This window comes from Eretmochelys imbricata, chromosome 2 (assembly GCF_965152235.1).
Source record: "Eretmochelys imbricata isolate rEreImb1 chromosome 2, rEreImb1.hap1, whole genome shotgun sequence".
Taxonomy (NCBI): Eukaryota; Metazoa; Chordata; order Testudines; family Cheloniidae; genus Eretmochelys; species Eretmochelys imbricata.
In genome coordinates, this window is record NC_135573.1 from 170,283,093 (window position 1) to 170,305,313 (window position 22,221).

Sequence of the window (22,221 nt, forward strand, 5' to 3'; positions counted from 1 at the left end):
CTTATTATAAGATATCATTTGTACTCCTATAATTAAGGTTTTCTTTGGTGTTTCCCTTATAATACAGGCATTCCAAACCCAGGCATTAGTAATGCAATGGAATTATTGTAAGATTAATATCAAAGGTGGAACTATTATGTATGTGGAATAAGAATGGCCATACTGGGTCAGACCAAAGGTCCATCTAGCCCAGTATCCTGTTTTCCGACAGTGGCCAATGCCAGGTGCCCCAGAGGCAATGAAGAGAACAGGTAATCATCAAGGGATCCATCCCTGCAACCCATTCCCAGCTTCTGGGAAACGGAGACTAGGGACACCATCCCAGTCCATCCTGGCTAATAGCCATTGATGGACCTATCCTCCGTGAACTTATCTAGTTCTTTTTTGAACCCTGTGATAGACTTGGCCTTCACAACATCCTCTGGCAAGGAGTTCCACAGGTTGACTGTGCGCTGTGTGAAAAATACTTCCTTTTGTTTGTTTTAAACCTGCTGCCTATTAATGTCATTTGGTGACTCCTAGTTCTTGTGTTATGAGAAGGAGTAAATAACACTTCCTTATTTACTTTCTCCACACCAGTCACGATTTTATAGCTAGTTTTATTTATTACAAGAAATAGCATGTAATGGAACTGTAATTTGGATAAAATGCAAAGTCCAATTTATTTTTCATCCCAAAGTACAGTGCCTAATATTTTTAGTACCCATTGACTCCATTCTCTCTACCTGCTCCAGAGCTAATGACTCCACATGATGAACTGATTAAATGCATTGTGGCTGACATCAACGCAATGGTACTTTAAGGGTGCTGGGCCACTTTTTCAAAATTATTTAAGCGCCTAAAAATGCAGATAGACATCTAGTGAGATTTTCAAAAGCACCTAAGCAGGTTAAGTGAAAATCAATGGGACTGAGGCACCTCTGCTTCTAAAAATCCCACTAGGCACCTCTCTGCATCTTTAGGCACCTACATACCTTTAAAGATCTGGCCCACTGTGTAGAAATGGCTAGCGGATGCAGTGAAGAGGAACTGCAATTTGCTTAGCCTTTACATGTATCTTCTGAGATTTACTTCTTGCCAAAGCATCTGGATATGGATTAAAAATACATGTGCTTGGATACGAAATGAAGAGTAAGATGATGAGAGGTTGCATTTTCAAAAGCACTCAGCATTGGCTTAACTCTGCACCCATCGAAGGTCAATCAGAGCTTTACCACTGACTTCAGTGGGAATAAAGTTAGGCAGATACTGAGCACTTTTGAATGTCCCACTAGCCGTTTGATCTCTTTTACCCAATATGTCAATGTATTGCAGTGGTCTTGGAACAGTTTGCAGTTTCATGATAGCACAGGCAAAATTAAGGTAAAATGAAAGCTGGAGGGAGGGACTCTATGGTACAGTTCGTCAGTGTGCCAGAATTCTATCAGCAAGTTAGTTTACTAATGCACTAGCCTTCCACCTCCCAAGTCTCAGGTTCCAATCCCGTAGGGCCAGAAATGAAAATCCAGTATATTGAGTTGGCATCAAATTTACTGGGCATTTATACACATTACAAAAAACAGCACAGCCTTTGTACACAAGGCCAAGAACTGGAACAGCATTTGTTTTGCTGATCAGGACTGAAGTGCATTAGCAGACATGTGCAAGCAGAAGTTTACTTAGTGCCTCTCAGCTCTATGTCTGGCACTGTCAGTGCTATTTGTCCATCAATTTAATAAGCCCTACGTTAATCCATAAATCTGAAGGCAGGATCAAGCGGTTAGCATTTACTAATTGCAATCAGATGATAGTCTTACTTTTATTTATGTGTAATACCCCGCTGGGGATTTAGTTTAAAACAACTTCCAATGATATTTCCCTTTTAGGAGGGTACGTATTAGAAGAATTACTGTATTCAATTTATGTAATACCAAAATAATCCTGTTAGATTGTGGACTAACTAAATAGGTTAGGCTTCAATTAAGTTACAGCAGTAGAAGACCCTTCAGGGGTAATGTCTGTCTGTTGCACAAACAACATATGTTTCAAGATCATTACTGTTAAAAATGTTAACAAACAAAAGACCAAGTTAATTTTGCCCATAAATATTTCTCTCTCTCACTCTCACACACACACACTTGATGCGCAGATGCACACAGCTGCACTCCTAATATGAACTGGGATTTGCAGCTCTGTCTTTGAGAGACTTTAGAGAGTTAGTTATTTTAACAACTGCTTCATGAAGCTTTTCCATAAAATTCTTTACAGAACTAACGTTTTTTTTTATATAGGCACAAATTACTATTAATATTTGAGACCTCAGTCTTTTATTTCTAGATGCCTTATAGTTGGGGCTTCTGATTTGAGGTTTTAACCAATAAAATACCAATAAACCACTCAATAAAAAAAGGAAAAAAACCTGTTTATCCAATAAACACCAGAAACAGTTAGTTGTATCTATGGACTTGTCTACACAGAGCAGTAATGCAGACTACAGGGGTGTGATTTCTAAAGCACACAATCATGTTGCACATAATGGGTCCATGCAGACCCAGCAGGTGTGCACTAAAGTTTCCGTCGTGCACTTTAAACACTACTACGTTAACATCCACTAGAGAACATTACAAGGAGATAATTTATTACAGCAGGACATTCTGCAATGAGTAATGTATATAATATTCATTACGCATTACAGTGTATACAAAGAGAAAGCGCCAACAAAATCAACTTTGTGGGCATCTACATAAAACTCAAACCCAAAACCCTAAAAATAAAATTAATGAACCCTCTAAAAAGAGAAACCCTACTTATATTCTATACCTAACCTGAATAACGAATTATATAAAAACACAAGTTGGCCAAATCCTGAGGTCTGCTCAGAGACAGATCTTGTTCTCTGGCTCTGCATGAAGAGGGGACCCTACACATGCAGATATCTCATCCCCCAGATAGAAAAGGGGGCATCCAGTTGCCTCCATAGAAGCATCCCCCTCTCCTCTATAACTCACAGAGAATTCTATGTGAGGAGGGATCAGGAGATAAGTGGACCAAGGATGAGAGATATCCTCCACTGGACCCAGTGAGCAAACATGGTGAAAGCTAAGATGGCTAGAGGCTGACTTGTCTTTTTTGTGGAGCTTCCATAAAATGTGGTACCCAGGTGCTGCAGAGAGTCCAAAGGCACATCAAAGAAGACACTAATGTCTGAGTGGTTGGGGCCATGCCAGCAGCAGAGCTCTGAGATCCATGTTGATCCCAAGGGGCTTCCTCAACAGAAGACTGCACAAGAAACTTTCTGAGGGGGATTTCACTGAGTTTTTTAGCCCCTATGTAGGTATTTCTGCAGCGACAAATGATCTGGACCTGAATTTTCACTTGATCTTGACTTAGAGTATATGTGAATTTTGCCTGAATAAGGATCTCAATATTTGGCTCAATACATTAAAAAACAAACACACAAACCCCAACAGCAGCCTATATGTTTTGTTCCTTCCACTTTGATTTATTAAATAAGTTAATACTAGCAATGGACAGTAGTTTGGAAGGTCTGGAGTAGTTACATTCTCTGCAAACTAAACCTTAATAATCTAAGATGTGCATGTTAACTCAGACCAATTTTTGATACTTCAGAAAAATGGCTCTCTTCTGATCAATAAACCAAGTAAACAAGAGAAAAATGGAGCAATTCTGGTTTAAAAACTCCAACCACCTAGTAACTATCCCTATATGCAAGTAGCTACTATGTCATGGAAAAAAGTAGTGTGTAAATCAGAGGTGGGCAAACTACAGCCTGTGGGTCACATCTGGCCCACGGGACCATCCTACCTGGTCCTGGCCGGGGAGGCTGGTCCCCGGCCCCTCCCTCGCTGTCCCCCCTCTCCTGCAGCCGCGACGCCAGCGCGGGAGGGGGCTGCACTGTGGGGGCAGGGGAGAGCAGGGAGGGAGGCTCATTTGCAGCCTCAGGGGAGCAAGCAGGCGGTGCGGGAGCACAGCAAGCGTAGGCAGAGGACTCAGGAGGAGCACCGGGCGGCCGCAAAGCCAGCCGGAGAGAAGCGGCGCTTTGAAGGGGAAACCGCCGCTTCTCTCCGGCCGCGCGGCTGCCCCTGTTCCTCCTGAGTCCTCCACTCATGTTCGCAGGGCCGCATTCTGAAAGGGGCGTTGGGGGGGTTGAATAGGGGCTGGGGTCCCGGGGGGCCTGACAGGGGGTGGGGGTGTGGATAGCGGTCGGAGCAGTCAGGGAGCGGGGGGAGGGGAGGGTTGGATGGGGGGGGTTCCGGGGGGCGGTTAGGGGCGGGGATCCCAGGGGGGGGGCGTCAGGACACAAGGAGGTTGGATGGGTCAGGGGTTCTGAGGGGGGCAGTCAACGGGCAGGAAGTGGGAGGGGGAGGATAGGGTTAGGGTTCGGGGAGGGGCTGTGCCTCCCCTACCCGGCCCTCCATACAGTTTTGGAACCCCGATGTGGCCCTCAGGCCAAAAACTTTCCCCACCCCTGGTGTAAATCATAACTTGTGAATTGTTGTCCTCTGATGCACTCTTCATATTGAATCATGTCTGCAGGCCCTCCCTATGATCTGCACAGGATGACTTGCATGACCAAGGATTTATCGTAATTTTTTAGTTTCTGATTAAATGTGGCAGATCAACAGGCCTAATCTGCTGTCCACACAATAGCCATGGTACAAGTGGCCATGGATGCTTCCGCCACAATATTCATTAACTCTGACCTGGAGGTGCCATCTCTAAGTCTGCATAGGCATGGGGAATTAAATCTTTGGCCACTCTTTGCTGAAACTGCAAAGGGTGCCGGTTAGTGCTCGTGGATTTTTGTGTCAATTGTAATGATTATTTGTACATGTGCCCAGCACGAACTGGACTAACACTATCAATCCACTTTACATGCCGTAGGGCATCACAAAAGATATTAGATGTTAATGGCATTCAGGCATTGTCAACCTAAATTAACTGGAGCTGCTGACCTAGGAGAGGAAAAGCTCTTTGTCGCACTATTCCTCTCATGAGCTATGTAATTTAAAAAAAAAAAAAAAAAAACCACCCTTTCCAGGACTCTGATGGTGGAATAGAACAGTCTCTTTTAAAGTTTGTGCTTAGAAGATCTATAGTAATTTAATGTAGCAGCATACTATAAATCAGCTTTAGAGTTCTTTGTTTTATTGCCAAAGGACAGTCTCAGAAACAAGAGCCTTCATTGCAATGTCTTGTACAAAGTAGTTCTAGCCTTGGAAGTAGAATTCCCTTATCTCATCTCTTTCTTCTGAGCGACAGACCTATTACTTGTGATCATTCTGGATAAAGATGAGTTTTGATTTCTTTTGGTTGGATTAGTCATTGCCGAGATCCATCTCCTTCCCAAATCAACTGCTGCTTTTCCTTCGACTGCATGGCCCTGTACCTCCCCCAGTTAGCACATCATTTTTTCTATGCAGTTGCAGCAAATGTCAGAAACCATGCAAAGCAAGTCTGCATACTATTTGACTCCTCTTTTTCGCTACACAAAGGACCTATTAAGGTGGGGTAGGTGATGGGTTTTGTGTATGAGTGAAAGTCATCCCTGTGCATTGATCCAGGCCTATTCACATCAAGTCGCAGCTAATCGCCTCAAAATAGATCTATAAGTGGGATTTTAGGGGTGTGTAGGCTTCATGCAGACAGTGTGCACAGGGGCTGATTTTCAGTCACTTTAAATATTGTTCATTTCATTCAACAAAGGGTAAATTTCTGAACTTATGCTCTGCAACTGAACCTGACTCATCATCATATGAGTGCACTGGGAGATGGGGGAGGCTGGCTCAGAGATTATGCTGCTATCTCACTAGGCTTTGTGGAATTAAATCAGAGTTTTTTGACAACAAGGTCCAAACACCTCTGAACTGGAGCTTCCAGCCACAGTGGATGAGCCAGAAGGTCTCCTATTCCTGGATAGCAAGGGACATCTCAGCTCTTGCCCCAATCGCTTCCAAGGCTTCCTCATCCACATGGGAATACTCTGTCTTCTCATCCCTGGTCCATTCTCTCACTTGGAGCAGATCTGGTAGGAAAACTGTTATAACTACCAGGGAACCCCCAATTTTCTTATGGGGGTATTCCAGCTCCACTGAAGTCTTTGTGTTAATATACCTTGCACTTCACTGTGTGCATTAATGACAGAAATACCATCAGAGTGGGCTCTGTGACAGATATTGCAACCACATGCAATATCTTTGGAGGACCATACTGTAGTAAGCAGTGGTGAAGTGCATAGGGGGGTAGAAGTGGCACCTGCCCCCCCAGCAGTTGTTAGGTGTATGTGTGGCTTTTCAAGCCAAGACGTGGCTTGAATTGAAGGTGGCTCCACCACTGCTCAAAACCCAGCTCTACTACTGGCATTACATTTATTAACAGTTTATGTATCACACTGGACCAGGGATTATATGCAATTCCAGTGGGAAGAAGGGTTGCCACAGCTCCACCAGAAACTAAAAAAAAACCAGGTGATTAAGGTAAATCACTCAGGCTGTAGGCAGCCCCAGATAGGTACCACCCGCTGGGAAGGCTTGCATATGCTGGTTCAAGCTGGGTTTTCCAGAGATCAACAGACAACAATAGGGCATTTGGAATAATAAAAAAAAAAAGGCTGCATTTAAGAGGATCCAGCCTTCCGTCCAAGAGGGCTCCCAATCCTTGTGGAAGGGTTGGAAAATTGTTGGCTCCATAAGATGATGAAACCTCTAGTGAATTTTTCACATGTGCAGGAATGAAGATCAAAAAATCGAAAAGAAACTTCCAAAGTGGTAGAATAGTGACAGCTGCTACACTACACGACAGTCAGTTCATCTCCTCCCTTACACCACTGGGGGGGGGGGGGGGGACTCCATTCACTCTTTCAACACGAAGATGACACTGATTTCAAAACAACCAGAAACTACATTTCAAAGCTTAGTTGAATGCAAGTAGGGCAGACTTATCGCTCCTAATGCAGACATAAGGAACTAGGTTTCTTCTGACATCCGGGTCTACCCTGCTACAATCCTATATAGAGAAAAAAGACAAGGATCAAGATGTAAAGATAGGCAAATACTATGTTGAAATACAGTGGAACCCTGGCTGAGTGGTGCTGATGTCATTTTTTGTTTTACAGATGAGTTTCTCTACAAGCAGAAACAACAAGGAGTCCAGGGGCACCTTAGATTTATTTGAGCATAAGCTTTCATGGGTAAAAAACCACTTCTTCAGATGCACGTAAACACACTCTGACCTCCTTAGCAAGTCCCATTAAATGGAATTCCACTTTATTTGGGCACTGTGAGTGGAATTCACCCCAGTGCAGAAGACCTATGCAGGACCCACACACCCCATAAGTCTCCACAAAGCCCTGTAATAAGGGCTTAAGTGGACCATAAGTGGGATGACAGCCTCGCCTGGTCCCTCTGGATTGAGACAAATGCTGCTGTATGAAGGGGTGCATTTCACGGTATCAACAAAACCAAACAGCATGGCAAAACACAGCATTACTCATTTTAAAGTCGTTTTTATGAAAATGTGACCTGAATTTATTAATTGTCTCTTTTAGCTTGTTTTCCTCCCAAACCTCAAACATGAGACTATCCAACATTGTGTTCAACCCCAGTAACAAGCATCGCGGTACAGGAAGAGGGAATTCTTCGCTCTGAACTAGAGGATCTAGTTGGCAGTTAATGCCATAGCGAACATTAGAAGTACTGGCCCATTCTCAGCTTTTAAGTAGGAAACTACATAAGCACTACTCAAACACAGTATTTTTTTCTGGCTTGTCAATACTTCATTCTATGAGTATATTTTAAGCAAGGCTCCATTCTAAATGTGCTTATTAATGTTGCTTTATTTCCTAATTGCGTGTGGGTGGATAATTACTTATGGTCCTCAGAGCTTCATAAGTGAATTATAGAAGTCTAAAAAATGTCTCTGCTATTATAGTATATGAATGAACAACTAAAGTACTCTGTGAAAGAAAGGCAGACTAGTAGATCTGCTATAATTAGAGACATTTTTCTTGTGGCAACAGTTGGAAAGGACAATTAATTGTAAGCCTTATGTTTATCTCAAAAGCTGCATAACCATTGTTAGCAAATTCAATAATGCACTCCTGTGTGCAAAAAGGCAACTTCTGGATTGTGTCAATAGCACTTTCTACCATAGGTATATTTTAATGCATCCAGGTAGTGTGCATTTCTTCTTTCCTATGGAACATTTTACAGCCCTGAAATTTCTGAAACATCCAAGAAAATAGTGTCTTGGGCAACACTGGATCTGTATTTCTGTTGTAATCTACCTGGCCTGGCCTAAATAAGTTTTCTCCTTACATCACAATTTACTATTTCACTCTGTACAAGAATTTTTGGGATACTCTTTGTATGAAAATGCTACTCAGAATAAATTTGCATTGTATTACATTTGCATTGTATTGTTACATTTACCCACACTGAGATGAGAATTTGGCCCAGTAACACTAGTGTAAATCCAGAATAACTCTACTGAAGTCAATATTTCCCTCAGATTAGTACAGATGGATGGACAGTGTAGTGAAAATGCTGTTTCCTCAAAACTCCTGAACTATGTACTTCAGATTGTAAAGATTTTGAGCTATACCATCTTCTCTGGAGCAAAAGTGGTCCTGTGGTAGGGGGTGGAGGGCGAGGAAGCGGGAGGGGGGTGCTGGGGGGGTATCACATATTTCTGCAGCTTAGAAGTAACAGAAAACAGGAGCTACGTTCCCTTCTTTGGGGACAAGGGTTCACAAGCCCCTCCAAGCATGCTAACCCAAGGATCTAGTTCCCAACCCTAGAGATCTTGGAGTATCTGCGAAGAGGACCTGGCCCCTGTGTTGCTCCCCAGTCTCCTACAGTTCCCAGCAGCAGTGATCCTTCAGGAGTTGTACGCCCACTGATTTCCTCCCCGATAGCAACATTCCAAGGGGAGTAGAATACGGCAGCATTAAGTCCTGCTGGAATTTCCTTATGAAATTTCATTAATTTGCCAGGGAATAAAGCTACATAGAATGGCATCACCCTGTCCCCCTTCTATACCCCACCCCCGCAAAACCTAGAGATCCCATGGGACAACTTAGTGTTCATGCAGAAAAGCAAACATGAGCTTAGGAACAGTGAAGGATGATGCTATTAGGCTCTTCTCCTGCCTTCCAAATGTGCCATCTGCATTTGGCTTTGATTTGTGCTACTCCCATTATCACTACATCTAAAGTAAAAGTGAGGATCTGGCCCTCTGAATTTAAAAATCATAAGACAGCCAAAAGCTGTTGTTTTATGTTTGCCAGCTGTTTATGGAAATGAAAGCAGCATAGACCACTATATGAGAGAGAGAGAGAAAGAGAGAATAATAAATTTACTTACATTGACAAGCAACAAAACTTAAGAAGGTTATAAATGAAACTTTTCACCACAGCCACCCTAGTTAGAAAGGATCATATCACACAATGCAAAGACACTGAAACACATGAGATTAATGATTGTAGTTAAATCTGATCAAACCAATCTGAAACCCTCAATATCTAGATATTGCGCTATACCAGATATATATAGTAGTGTACTGTATTACAACTGTAATTGGAAAATTCATACAGAAAAAATAAAAGAAATAGTTGGAGCCAAATTTTCCACTTACATGGGGGGGGGAGGGGAATATCTGCCCCAACCTTAAGTATGCTGCTGTGACCAGCTCAAGCCTAAATTATAAAACTATAATTACACATACACTCCATGTGATGCTCCTACCCAAATGATGACCATCTTCTCTGTCTGCATTCTGTCCATCCTCCTCCCTCCGCCATACCTGGGCTACTTCTATCATTCCAAGGCATCAGAGCTTGAGACAGCTATGTTATGTTGTTAGAAAGCCAGAAGCTTTCATTCTAATGGGACATTTGTTTCTAGTCCTGGTAGAGCTCAAGATATCCAACCTTTGAATGTATCATTATTGTGTGTTGGAACACTATTTTAGTTAACTCTGTAAGTTTCTAAACTATATTAGTATAACATTTCCGTTCTGCTTTGAGCAGAGCCTTGAACTAGATGACCTCTTGAGGTCCCTTCCAACCCGGATATTCTACGATTCTTTCCTCTGAGGTCTCTACAGTTGTACTCATGGTTCTAAATGAGTTTACTATTCCTAGAAATGGGATATGAAAAACAAAAACCCCAAAAGAAATTTTTTTCATTCTCATCCAATCAGCAGTCAGAACTGTAAGCTCTTTGGGGCAATGGCCATTTTTTAAAATACAGAACCTAGCAAAAGGGAGTTCTTGGTCTGTGACTGGGGCACCTAAGGACTGCAAAAATACAAATAAATAAACAAATAAAAAATCTATGTTATTTCACCAATCACAACTATCCAGCATAGTTTAAATAATGAATATTTGTATAGAAATGTAAACAACAACTCAGATAATTTTTTAAAGTGCAAAAGAATTTGATAAATATATGTTTGAAGAAATGTGAGGGAAGCATTGTCTGCTCACAGACATTCTGTAAGCAGAAAAAAAGTAGCTAAACTTACCTGACAAATTATTCATTGTTAATGATTTCCTCAGTTCTATGTGATTTTTGTCAGTTTCACTGATGCCCACTGGTTCTCAAACACAGCTGAGAAACTCATTAGTTTTGAAACTGCATTCTGTTGCTGCCTAGTCCCTAAGCAGCAACAGTGGTACAATACTAAATATACCTGTCTACAGACTTAGGAAGCCAAAGCTATTAGTTTATATTTAGTTCACATGGGCAAAATCATCTTCACAACTCTAGCCCTTCACGTGATTTTTTAAAATGCAACTCTACACTCTGCAGAAACAAATGGCACCCTGTCTCCAACTCACCAGAAACTTCCCTATTCACCACTTTTCAAGATATGTTGTAACTGAAGACTAAAATTCTACTTTAACTACAAAGACATCAGTGTCCTTCACCCTTCCAAAAATAAGTTTCCTTCAAATACAGGATGAATTCAGCTAGAAGTTATGCATAGAGGTTGAATACAGTACCAATGTTGGCCCTAATCCTACAAACACTTTGTAACTTTAGGCATGTGGAGAATCCCATGGATTTCAATGGGACTACTGATATGAAGAAGCATTTGCGAGACTAGGGACATACTTGGCACTTCTTGTACATAATGCTTTCCAATATTAACTACTGCATAAATGTGGAAAATGAAGCAGAGGAAGTAAGCAACTAGTCCAATGCAACAAGACAAGACTGCATCAGATACTGGATTAAAATTTAGTAGCTCTTGACTGCCACTCCTTTTATTAGACCACTAGACCTCACCTCTGTTTTGCAAAGGGAACAGGGGGATCAACAGTCCTGTCAACAATGTGGTTAATTAACTAACTGCCTTTTCCACACTAGCAGAAAAATACGAACCATATACAACACAAAATGTGGACAACACTGTGTGATATTGTGGATTATTTTGCCAGTGGTCTGGGAAGTGCTACATTAACTTAATCAAATTGTAAATGTTAAAGGGCATAAAAATGTGTTATTTCAACATTTTCTAAATCACCAGCCTCCCTTCGGCTGCTCTTTCCATAATTTACCAGTTCCCCTCTACTCATCCATTTTCCAGGCTGGCACTATTTCGTTACTGGCTTGACCCAATAAATTTTCAGCTGGAAATACATTTAAATATAAAATAGATTGAAGGGTATAGTATAAAAATATTGCTCTGTCCACAGTGTTAAAAACAAGATATATTTATGGTAATTTAAAATGGCACCCCTGTTTCTGCTTTGGTCTGTTAATTTGTGTTGCAGTTCTTTGGTTTGCATACACACTTCTGTATCAGCAGGGTGCTACCGCATGCCTACTACTTTACAAGTACTCACCTACTGTACTTGCAGGTGTGTGTGTGTATATATATATATATATATATATATATATATATATATATATGATAGGTATGATATACCTATAGGGGTTTTTTAATACTATATATATGCTTTTAATGACCAAGAGATCAAAATATTTAAAATGTTATACAAAGTTAATTTGTTTAACAGCAACTTAAGACATGAAGATGAGCCCACACCACGGATAAATAATGACAGTAACCCTTGCTCACCCCATCTGCCTTTAGTGTCTATAATGCACTCATTGAATCTCAACATAAATTAGACTAAGCTTTTGGGGCAGGGATTACGTATTTTTAACTGTGCTGTTAAGCACCAAGCACATGTTTGGGCACTTCATAAATAAATCAAACTAGTGCAAATGTCATTAAATCTTCCTTTGTAGGTTCTACCTTTTCCACATACTACTTTATGGTTTTGCTCACAAAAACACTTGAGGCGAGGGAGAAATAGTCAACATGCAATATTTTATTTCAAGACTCCCACTGCAGTCAATGAGAGTCATATGGCTAAAATGCTATTGACTACCTATACTATGTAGACCTTTATGTCTATGTTGTAGCTATATATACAAAAATAGGTGAAATCCTGCTCCCAATGAAGTCAATAGGAGTTTTATTATTAACTTCAATGTCAGGATTTCACCCTAGGTATGTTATACATAAGTAACATTCAATTTTTATATTTTATTTTACTACAATTATTCAGCCAACATTGGGGATTGGGATCCCCCATTTAGTCACAAACAGGTACAGAATGGACAGCTACAGTGCAATTTTCTCCATCTTACCCTGTCAATGTGCTTTAACCCTGACTTGGAGGGAACACCTCGAGTGGTGTAGAAGGCTATGTGAAATAAGCCAGGGAGTCACCATAACCAACTCCCTGAATTACTAACCACAATCACATTTGATCTAAATATTCCTGAAGTTCACTTAAGGCTGAACCTCATCAAAAGCTATTTTCACAACAAGCTAGTCTATTGGTTTTAATATGCTAAATTGTTCATACTTTTATATGAATGCAAATTTTAGAAGAGCCTAATTAGGGACTGATCCCACACCACTGAAGTCCATGGGAGTTTGGCACTTCAATGGGACCAGGATCAGGGCCTGATGGAGGACTTGGATATAAAGAAACTCTGTTTATAATGGAATGAAAACCTTACGGCCAAAAACTTTTGAAAAGTGGCCTCTGAATTTGGGTGCCTCTGTTTTGGCGAGTCCAGCTTCAGACACATTGGGCCTGATTTTGCTGAAAACTCACTTCAGTGGGAGTTATGGGTACTGAGCATTTCTGAAGATCAGAGCCAATGCATGTCTAGTTGGGCTCCCAAAAGGTGAGGCACCCGGGAGTCAGAGGTCATGTTTGAAAAAGCTGACCTCAGTTGTTCTATTGCTCTGCATGTCTGGTTGCAAAAAATCTCAATTTACAGGGCCCACGCAAACCCTTTCATTCGGTTGCGGCTCTGCACAGCTCCACAAGCCTGGACAACTGACTGTGTCCTGCATCCATACAGGCTGGCACGGAAGGGAGCACTGAGGGCAGGCTGAATTAAATCCTGTAACTAGAGCACATCCCTGGCCTGAGACACAACTGCTATTGCAGCTCATGCATAGGAAAAGCTCCTGCAAAAGGGCTGTGCTGCCCCTAGGATGCCCACATAAGACGCAATTACTCTGGTATTATGCAGGCTTCAGAATTTCGACGGTTGTGAAAATATTGTGCAAAAAGCCGATAACTTCATCATAAGAGAGCACAAAGTGTTCCTGTTCAAATCACAAGGCAATTTGCTTGCAAACAGGGGACAAATCAACACACATATCTGTTAAATTCACAGACCAAATAATCTGCTCGACTTCGAGCAGGTTTCTGCCTAATATTCTCACCAAAGCATAATGCCCATGGGACTTTGTATAAATGACAAATTACTTTGTAAGGGGGAAAATGTACAGTTCTATACCAGCCTCTAGCAGGATTTTTTAACATTGTCTGTTGATTAGCTGAGGAGAGATCAATAAGAGGACAAAAAGCTTATCAAAATGTTTATCGTCAAGCCCTGGGTAAGATAATATCATAAACAGACGTGTGGTGCAAGTTAGATCCTTTGTGTAATTCTGGGGGAACAGCAGGTGTCACACATAGCTGTAACCCAGTATCAAATGAATATCTGCCTCCATGTCATGGGAATTAGGATTGCCTGGGCTCCACTTGGGAGTAAAAGGTTCCCGACTTCTGGTACACGAAGCAGTCTGTAACCCCATTCAAAGCAGAGTATTTTAGTGTTTTTCTTTTATCCTTTTGGATGTTTTCAATGAAGACCCCCTGAATTTCATCAGCAGTCCCTCTTTCTCATGGAAATTTTAAATCACGCACTTAAAAATAGACCCATCAGATTATCTGGGTAAATCAAAGCTCGGCTTATCTCTCTCTTCCCCTTCAAAACATACAATTTATTTTGTCCACCAGCATCAAGCCAAGAGTAATCCTGTAGTCCCAGCAACCTCACTTCCTTGGCTATCTATTATATCCATATATGTGTGTGTGAGATTCTAGGTGAAGGTGTATGAATGCATGCCTTGGTGCATGTGACTGTGTGTTTGTTACTGTGTCTGGGGGGGGTATGGTCTAAGTGTTACAACGCAGCCTGATACGACCAAGGAGAACAACATCAAAAATCAAAAGCAGTAAAGTAGCAAATAATCTAAACAAGGAATAAAGTATCACTAAATATTAATCTAAAACCCCTAAGATCCATTATTGCTCCTCTTAAGAGCAAACATAACTGACCCAGTTCTAGAGAGAATAAATCAGTCCTTCCCAGTGGTTCAGATACACAACATAATAGAACAATCAGACAATCCTGACTCCTAGCCCCACCGCTTCAAACATGCGCATCTCCCTACTCTCCTCCCCCATTCCCAGTATAGCCCATCAGGCCATGGGAGCTGGAGAAAGCCCTGCAGGGCTATAAATAGCCACCCCTGGGAGGGGGGCACAGAGGATGGAGGGGAGTGCAGCAGCACATTCCCAAAAATGCTGCAGAGGGAGGCATCACGGGATTGATGCTTGTGGGGGGAAAGACTGCTAGGAAGTTCAATGACATCCTAACTAATCTGCAAGGGGAGGAGGAAGTGGCTGGAATTGGGAAACTAAGCTGGGAATGCCATGCATACTGGGAGAAGAAGGAAGTGGGAGTTCCATGTCTGGCTTCCCACCCTCTTCCCAGGAGTTTCTCCAGCTCCCCTGAGCTCTGCTATTTGGGGTCGAGGAATGGGGAGGTTTGAGTTTGAGCCTGTGGAAAAAAAATAAGAATGTCAGTTCATGGCGATCTCACCAAACAAGTCTAGCTACCTATTCCAAGTCTATCGTGAGTCAGATGGGATTTATTTATCTTCATTGACTGCATCTCCCGCATGAAGCGTCCCTGTCTTTTCCCCATTGACGAAGTGCTGCTCCTTCTTTTTATTATTACTATTAGACAAGATCAAAAATCGTTTCCTTGCCTTTTCACCCGGCAGCCAAATATCCCTCCCTGAACTCTGACCCCCCATCTGCCCTACATCCCCCCTCCAAACTTTGTGAGCTTGGGAAGCAGCAGGCAGACGGCGACACGTCCCAACACGGATTATTCCGCATCTACCGCTTCCCACTAGCCGCTACACATACCTGATACCCCGACAGACTGTGAACACGCCGGCCATAGGCACACTCCGTGCGTCCAATCCGCACCACACGGGCACCGTACATCCAGCTTACACACTCACCTCCCCAGTGCAGACCCCTCCTCAGTACAGCTACAGACAGATACACGGCAACACAAACACACACACACGCACACTCTCCCAATGCATAAACACGCAGCCCGCGTGTCCCACCATGCACACACCGTCCCTGCAATTCTGTACACATCCCAGGTCCAATACACACACACACAAACACACACACACACACAAACTAAACTCCCCACGCTCTGCATCCTCTAACCCCCCCCCCCCCAGCTCACACAGCAGCTGCAGTGGGCCCCCCCCCCCCCCCCCCGGCTGCTCCCCTCCTTCCCCTGGGACTTACCGTCCTCCAGAGCCGCTGCCTCTTGGCACTGACCGAGCTGGCGGTGACGATGAGGTGGGAGACGGCCACCACCAGCCCGAAGACGATGGCGAGCAGGGTCCGCACGGGCAGCAGCGAGTAGGAGACGAAGGTGACCAGCATGAGCTGCCACATGCCCTGCTCGGGGGCGCTGGGGGGCTCCAGGCCGTAGGCGCCCAGCGAGAAGGGGCAGCAGAGGAAGGAGAAGGTGAAGCTGAAGAGCAGGGTCAGCTTGACGATCTGCTGCAGCTGGGTGACCTGCAGGTACTTGACGTTGGTGACGATGAAGAGGGAGAGGAAGACGATGCAGTGCACCGGGTGCGAGCCCTTGGAGATGGTCAGGCTGGGGCCGGAGAGCAGCTCCACCAGGGCCAGGCTGGCGGTCAGCACGATGAGCACGGCCAGCGCCTTGAGGGTGGAGGTCTGCTCCAGCTTCAGGTTGTAGCTCTGGAAGAGGGACTCCAGCTCCTTGCAGTCGAACTCGTCCTCGCAGGCGACGGCATCCAGCAGCGGCGGCGGAGGGGCTCCCCCCAGCCCGGCGCCCGCGGCCGGGGGGGAGCAGCAGCAGCGGCAGCACGTCTTCCTCTTGGTCTTGACTTTCTGAAACGGTATTTCCTCCATGTCAGTGCCATTCATAAACCCCGGGGAAGGAATGCTCCTCCTGGCGTCCCCTGCTGCTGCTGCTGCTCCTCTGCCTCTCTGCTCATGGGGGGGGGGGGGGGGGGAGCGCTGCGAGCTGGAGCAGCAGCCGCCGCCAACTAGGAGCCGGCAACCCCCAGCTGCAAAGCCTCCTAGGAGCCGGCAACCAGAGCCAACCTACTAGCAACCAGAAGCAGCCCTAGGGAGGGACCAGGTGCAACCTGGTATCCAGAGATCGCTGGGATGGCTGCAGGACAGAGTCAAAATCTCAGTTGTGTATTATTCCAGCCTCTTCCTCCCCCCACCCCCCACAGCCCCTCGCTGGAGCTCCAGGGATGATAATCTCCTAATGACACCAAAACACCATCCAAAGGTTTGAAATCAAGCAAGCGGGGGGGGGGGGCAGAGTAATCAACAGGCACAACTGGCTTCAGATAGCCTGGGTAGAGGAGTGGGAGCTGGGGGGATACTGTTTCCTAGGGAGTAGGCGACGTTAAAGACAACAAGGGGGCCTGGGCTAAGCAGAGGAACAGAGAGACGTGGGGGGAGGAGAGAGAGGGAAGGAAACACAGACAGGGAAAGAGGGTGATCCCCTTCCTACGTCCAAGAGCATTTCACTGGGGCTCGGGAATGATATGCGCCTGCGCACTGATTGCTTGAGAAGCCAGGCACGTCTCCCCAATCGGAGCAGATTGACAAGAAGAAAACACAGCTTTGACAACAGGACCACGTTTGAGCCTGCTTTGCAGCGCCCTCCCCCCCGCCCGCCCGCCTGCCGCCTCCCTCCGGCCGTCGGAACACACACATCCAGCCATCGCTTGCCCAGAGTCAGCCGTGCTTTGCTTCACTTCGGGCTTTGATCAGGCTCCGCATTTGTTTCACGTCCCTGCAAACGCACTAGTGTGTGGACCAGCCACATCCTGCCAGCGGCAGCGGCGGAGAAGCCTAGCCTTCTTGGTACAAGTATAGTAATAATACGAGCCACGAGAAAGATGAAAAACTTTACAGCTACAGCCTAGTTAGTCTGCAGACATTCTGTCTGATGTGGGAGAAATATAACCCATTACAGTAGGATGCGAAATAGCGTAATTTGATTTTAATGGGATGTGTAAAAGAAAGATTGCAAGTTTTTGAGTAAAATGTAGAGCCCACTTAATGCTTGCCTCTGCCACCGCTAGTCAATTTATACATTAAATCAGTCCTTAAATGATGAAGAGTTTTACTTTCGTGTGCACCGTTATATATTCTGCGCCAAATTCTGTCCATGTTTACATTTATGCAATGCGATTGATGGCATTTAGTGCAGAAGTTAGTCTCAAATCTGTATTTAAATTGAAAAAAGTGATATTATGAAAGTGCATGTTTCCCAAAGAATTTATATACCTGGGGTGCATAGAAGGATTAGATTTTGAATCAGTAGGTGTCAATCTCACCACACACAGAATTTCTGTAGATAATCAAAATGTTGCGATAGGTAAAATAAGAAAAATAGTTTTGAATTAGGCTTATTACAAATAAATTAGCAGATGAATAGTAAAAACAGGTATGCTTTGTTGATTTAAGGATATTGACTTTGTGTATTTTGACATGTGATGTCGACAATTTGGGTTTTAATCATTTATAAAACTAACTTTTTGAATGGCAACATCTCCTGTCATTAAATAATTGACAATCTCTGCTCTTAATTTCCCACATCTGTGAAAATTTAAAATCAATAACAATCTAAAAATGCTTACAAATAGATAGACATTATAAAAAAATAAAAATCAAATTCTACCAAGCATATTATATATATAATATTGTGTGTGTCCTGCTTCAAAATGTGTGCAGATATTGAAATAAGTGAAAGGCAACAAAGAACATAGAAAATTATCTAAAAATCTCAAACATTTCTGTCAGCACTTCTGACTTTTTCAGGGAATAAATCAGGTCAGTAGCTGTGGACAGATATTCTTATTATATGAGTTATTTTCCATTCGACATAGGAGTATATTATGCTTCAGCAAGATTTTTTTTTTAAACTTTGAGTGCTAACACTACAATACTGCACAGTAATACTGCCATGTTATCTCCAGTTTTAAACTTCTGTAACCCTTTTACTCAAGTTTGAGGCTATCGGCCTGATTCAAAGCTCATGAAGTCCAGGGGAAAGACTCCCATCCATATCAATGGGCTTTGGATCAGACTTTAAAATGCTTTCCTAATTATTTCCTTATAAAAAGCCAGAACAACATTATAAACTGTATATGTGGATGATGTTTTTTGTCTGAAAAAGACCATAGGATTGCTTTAATGGTCTTGTGGGTACATTAAAGTCTTGATGGCCTAATCTCTCTCTCATTGATGTCACTTAAATCTTGATCATCAACGTCAGTGGATGACCCCTAAGTCTGATAGTTTGCAGTGCTTCCTTGGTGTTTACATTGCTTTTCAGGATGCTATATATAATTTCTGAATGGTAAAAATTGCTTTTTAAAGTCTCTGATAAATGTTCTAAGGTAGTGTCAAACATAACAGAAAAGATCAAAACATGAACAAGGTTGTCTGTTATATTCCTGTAATCAATGTTATTTAAAAAATGCCAAGAATTCAAGTAGCTTTGACAGGTTGTCTAGTTTGGGTAAAATCCAAGGTTTTAAACAAAGTCCTTGATGATCTGAGTTTTAAAGCATGAAAAATAAAATTTATGATATCATGACCACTCATTGTGTGGTCTACATTTGAGAAAATAGCTACAGTCCTGAAACATTAAACAGATATAAAACTGTTTATAAATACTTTGCAACTTGCTTTGCCTGAAAAAACAGCTGGGTTTGGATAACTTCTCTTAGCTGCAAAGTTCAGCTTTCAAAGATGGAACTATAAAGGTGGTACTGCAATACACTAGGTAATAAAAGATATGCCTAAATTCTGTTAACAAGAGTAGTGGTATAAATCAAACTTGCTTTAAATGAGTTTGTAAAAGAACCTGAAAACCTGTTTCATTTCTTTTACTGTTATAGTTGTATATTGTACCAAAGAATTAAATCTCTCTTATACAGAAAGGATAGCTAATTGGTACTCCTCATGCTGCCCAATAATAGGGAGAGAGAAATTCTTTGGCCAAGAACATCTAACTTAGCTCCTTCTCCTTAAATATCTCATTGCCCCTTTGTTATGTACATGCAGAGCAGACAGGAACTTGATTGTTAAAAAAAAATAAATGTCGCATTGTCTAGACTCAGTATAGACATAGAAAATATTCTCTGCCACAATAGGGTTTCATTTACTTCTTTTCCCTACATCTACAGAATTGAGTATCCATGCACATCAGGATGTCTTGAACTTCTTCAACTCTCGCTTCTCATCTAAGCTTTCCAGGACAGCATGATGCTCCTGTGACCTACTGAACTTCTATGTTAATACTAATGAATCATTTCAGCAAGCAGGCAAATACCGGCTGCTAACTTTTCAGCCAACATGATTTATGGCAGGTCAGCTGGATCCTCCTTGCTTTTGACAAATCATTCACCTCCATCAGTACCATATCCACGCTGATGTATCTGTTCTTCAGTTAAAAATTAAATACACCTAAGAGCTGTTTAATAAGATAACACTAAGCCCCGGTCTACGCTGCACATTTATGTTGGTATAACTACATCACTGAGGGGCATGGAAAATTCACACCCCTGAGTGATGCGGTTATACTGACCAAACTCCCAGTGTAGACAGCGCTAAGTTGATAGGAGGGCTTCTCCCATCAGTACAGATTAACTAAGGCATAGAGTGGCTACACTAGTGAACTTATGATGGTGCAGCTGTACCAATGCAAGCTCTCTAGTGTAGACATAGCCTAAGATTATTCGGTGCTGTTTACATGAAGAATCCACTGATTGATTACCGGGGTTCTCTGGTCTTTTCTATCATTGTTCCTCTTCAGGTGCCTTCAGAAAAAGGAGCAGGACAACAACATGTAGGCTGAGATTTCCAAAGCTGCCTAACGAGTCTGATACCCAGGTCCCATTAATGGGCATCCAGATCCCCAAGGCACCTTTAAAAAAACCATCAGCCTTAGTTTTAAGACTAAAATGTTTTTGTGTGTCCTAGACTTACTGTCCACTCTATCCTACAATTCGCATTTAGGATTTTAGCAAAATGCTGCATCACAGGAAGGCAATAATATTTGATGGTTGGGTATGGGTCTGATCCTGTTTCATTGAAAGAAATGAGAATTTCACCATTAATTTCAGCTGGATCAGGCCTGAGGTGCTCTGCACTTTAAGCAACAGCCCACTCTTCTCAGGGAAAATTCTAACTGCATCTCTTTGCTTTCACATTACCCTGTTTCCATGAGCTGAAAAGATTAGTTCCAAGTCCTCGGCGGGGGGGGGGGGGGGACGACGACTTTGAAAAGAACTGTCTCATTTTGTAAGATCTGTAATTTACTGTATCAATTTCATTTTGGAATTTTTCCTTCTCTTGCGTATGTTTTCCTTCTCTGAAGCCTTCCCTCTTGATACTATTCATTATCAATTCTGCTGAACGGCCACCTGAAGACCTCAGATTCCATCCTGGACTCCTGATTCAGGCACGATTCCTCATTGACTTCACTGGGGGAGATTTTTATCTCAGTAAGATTACAAGAGCAGGCCCCTAATGTGAACATATTTTCATCTGGGAAATTTCGTGTCTTATTGGAATGAAAAGTACATTCTCAGTGAGATCATCATCATCAAAAACAAAAACGTATGTTTCAATTCCTGCTGGAGAAAAAAATATGTCCCTCTTTTATGGCAACACCACGGTGCTTCCAGTTTATAATTATAAAGCTAATAATAGCATCACCTGGTTTCAAATCCTCTGCAGCACATAATAAACTCTTTTTTTGTACGCCTAAGCCAAAAGCCCATTGAAGTCAATAAAGAGTCCCACCCTTTTCATCAGGTACTAAGTTACTGACTTCCAATAGCCAGTTATATGTTTATATTGCACCTAGTACAATAGGGTCCTGGTCCATGATTAGAGTTCCTAGACACTACAGTAATACAAATAAAATAATAAGATAGTGATAAATGCTGATTTGCAAATTTTCACACAGAAATTTGGGGCTCCAGCTCAGACATATGAAACATTAATTAAAAAAAACACTTTAGTGTGCATGGGGGACAAGAACAGGGACCTGCTCAGCTTCATTTAAATAGATAAAGCCATTGAATTTCTCTACTAATTACTGCTGACACTCTGTCACCCATGAGGTAAAAAAAGGTCTATTCCTTTGCACCTATAACTACAAACATAAATAGAGTATCCACATACGAGGGCAAGACTTTTAGAAAGATCTTAAATGATACTTTTCAAACAGAAGCTGGTAGATGTTTTCTAGAAACTTCAACCCCACCTACTCTCCCAGTACTGGACATCATACCCAGACAGAAAATGTATCTGATATTTACTGACACTACTTTTGATCTTTGCCAAAGGCCAAGATTCTATCTATCTTACATCTAACCTATATAATGAGATTCTTCATATAATTCCAGGAACTAGTAACAACTAATTAGGTCAAACTAGCTGCACATATGTTACTGGTTCTATTTTGAGTTTAACCCCTCAAGATGGAGCTACCCTTTTCTTTGAGG

At 42.5% G+C, this 22,221-nt stretch overlaps 1 protein-coding gene across 1 annotated transcript in view; it reads right to left on the bottom strand.

Annotated features, from left to right (window-relative positions):
* Positions 1-16,600, bottom strand: part of ADCY1 (adenylate cyclase 1) — a 217,517-nt gene extending 200,917 nt beyond the window's left edge. The window contains exon 1 of the mRNA XM_077809215.1: positions 15,947-16,600. Within this exon, the coding sequence (XP_077665341.1) occupies positions 15,947-16,600 (654 nt within the window). The remainder of the gene's footprint in view (positions 1-15,946) is intronic.
* Between the last annotated feature and the right edge of the window lie 5,621 nt (positions 16,601-22,221).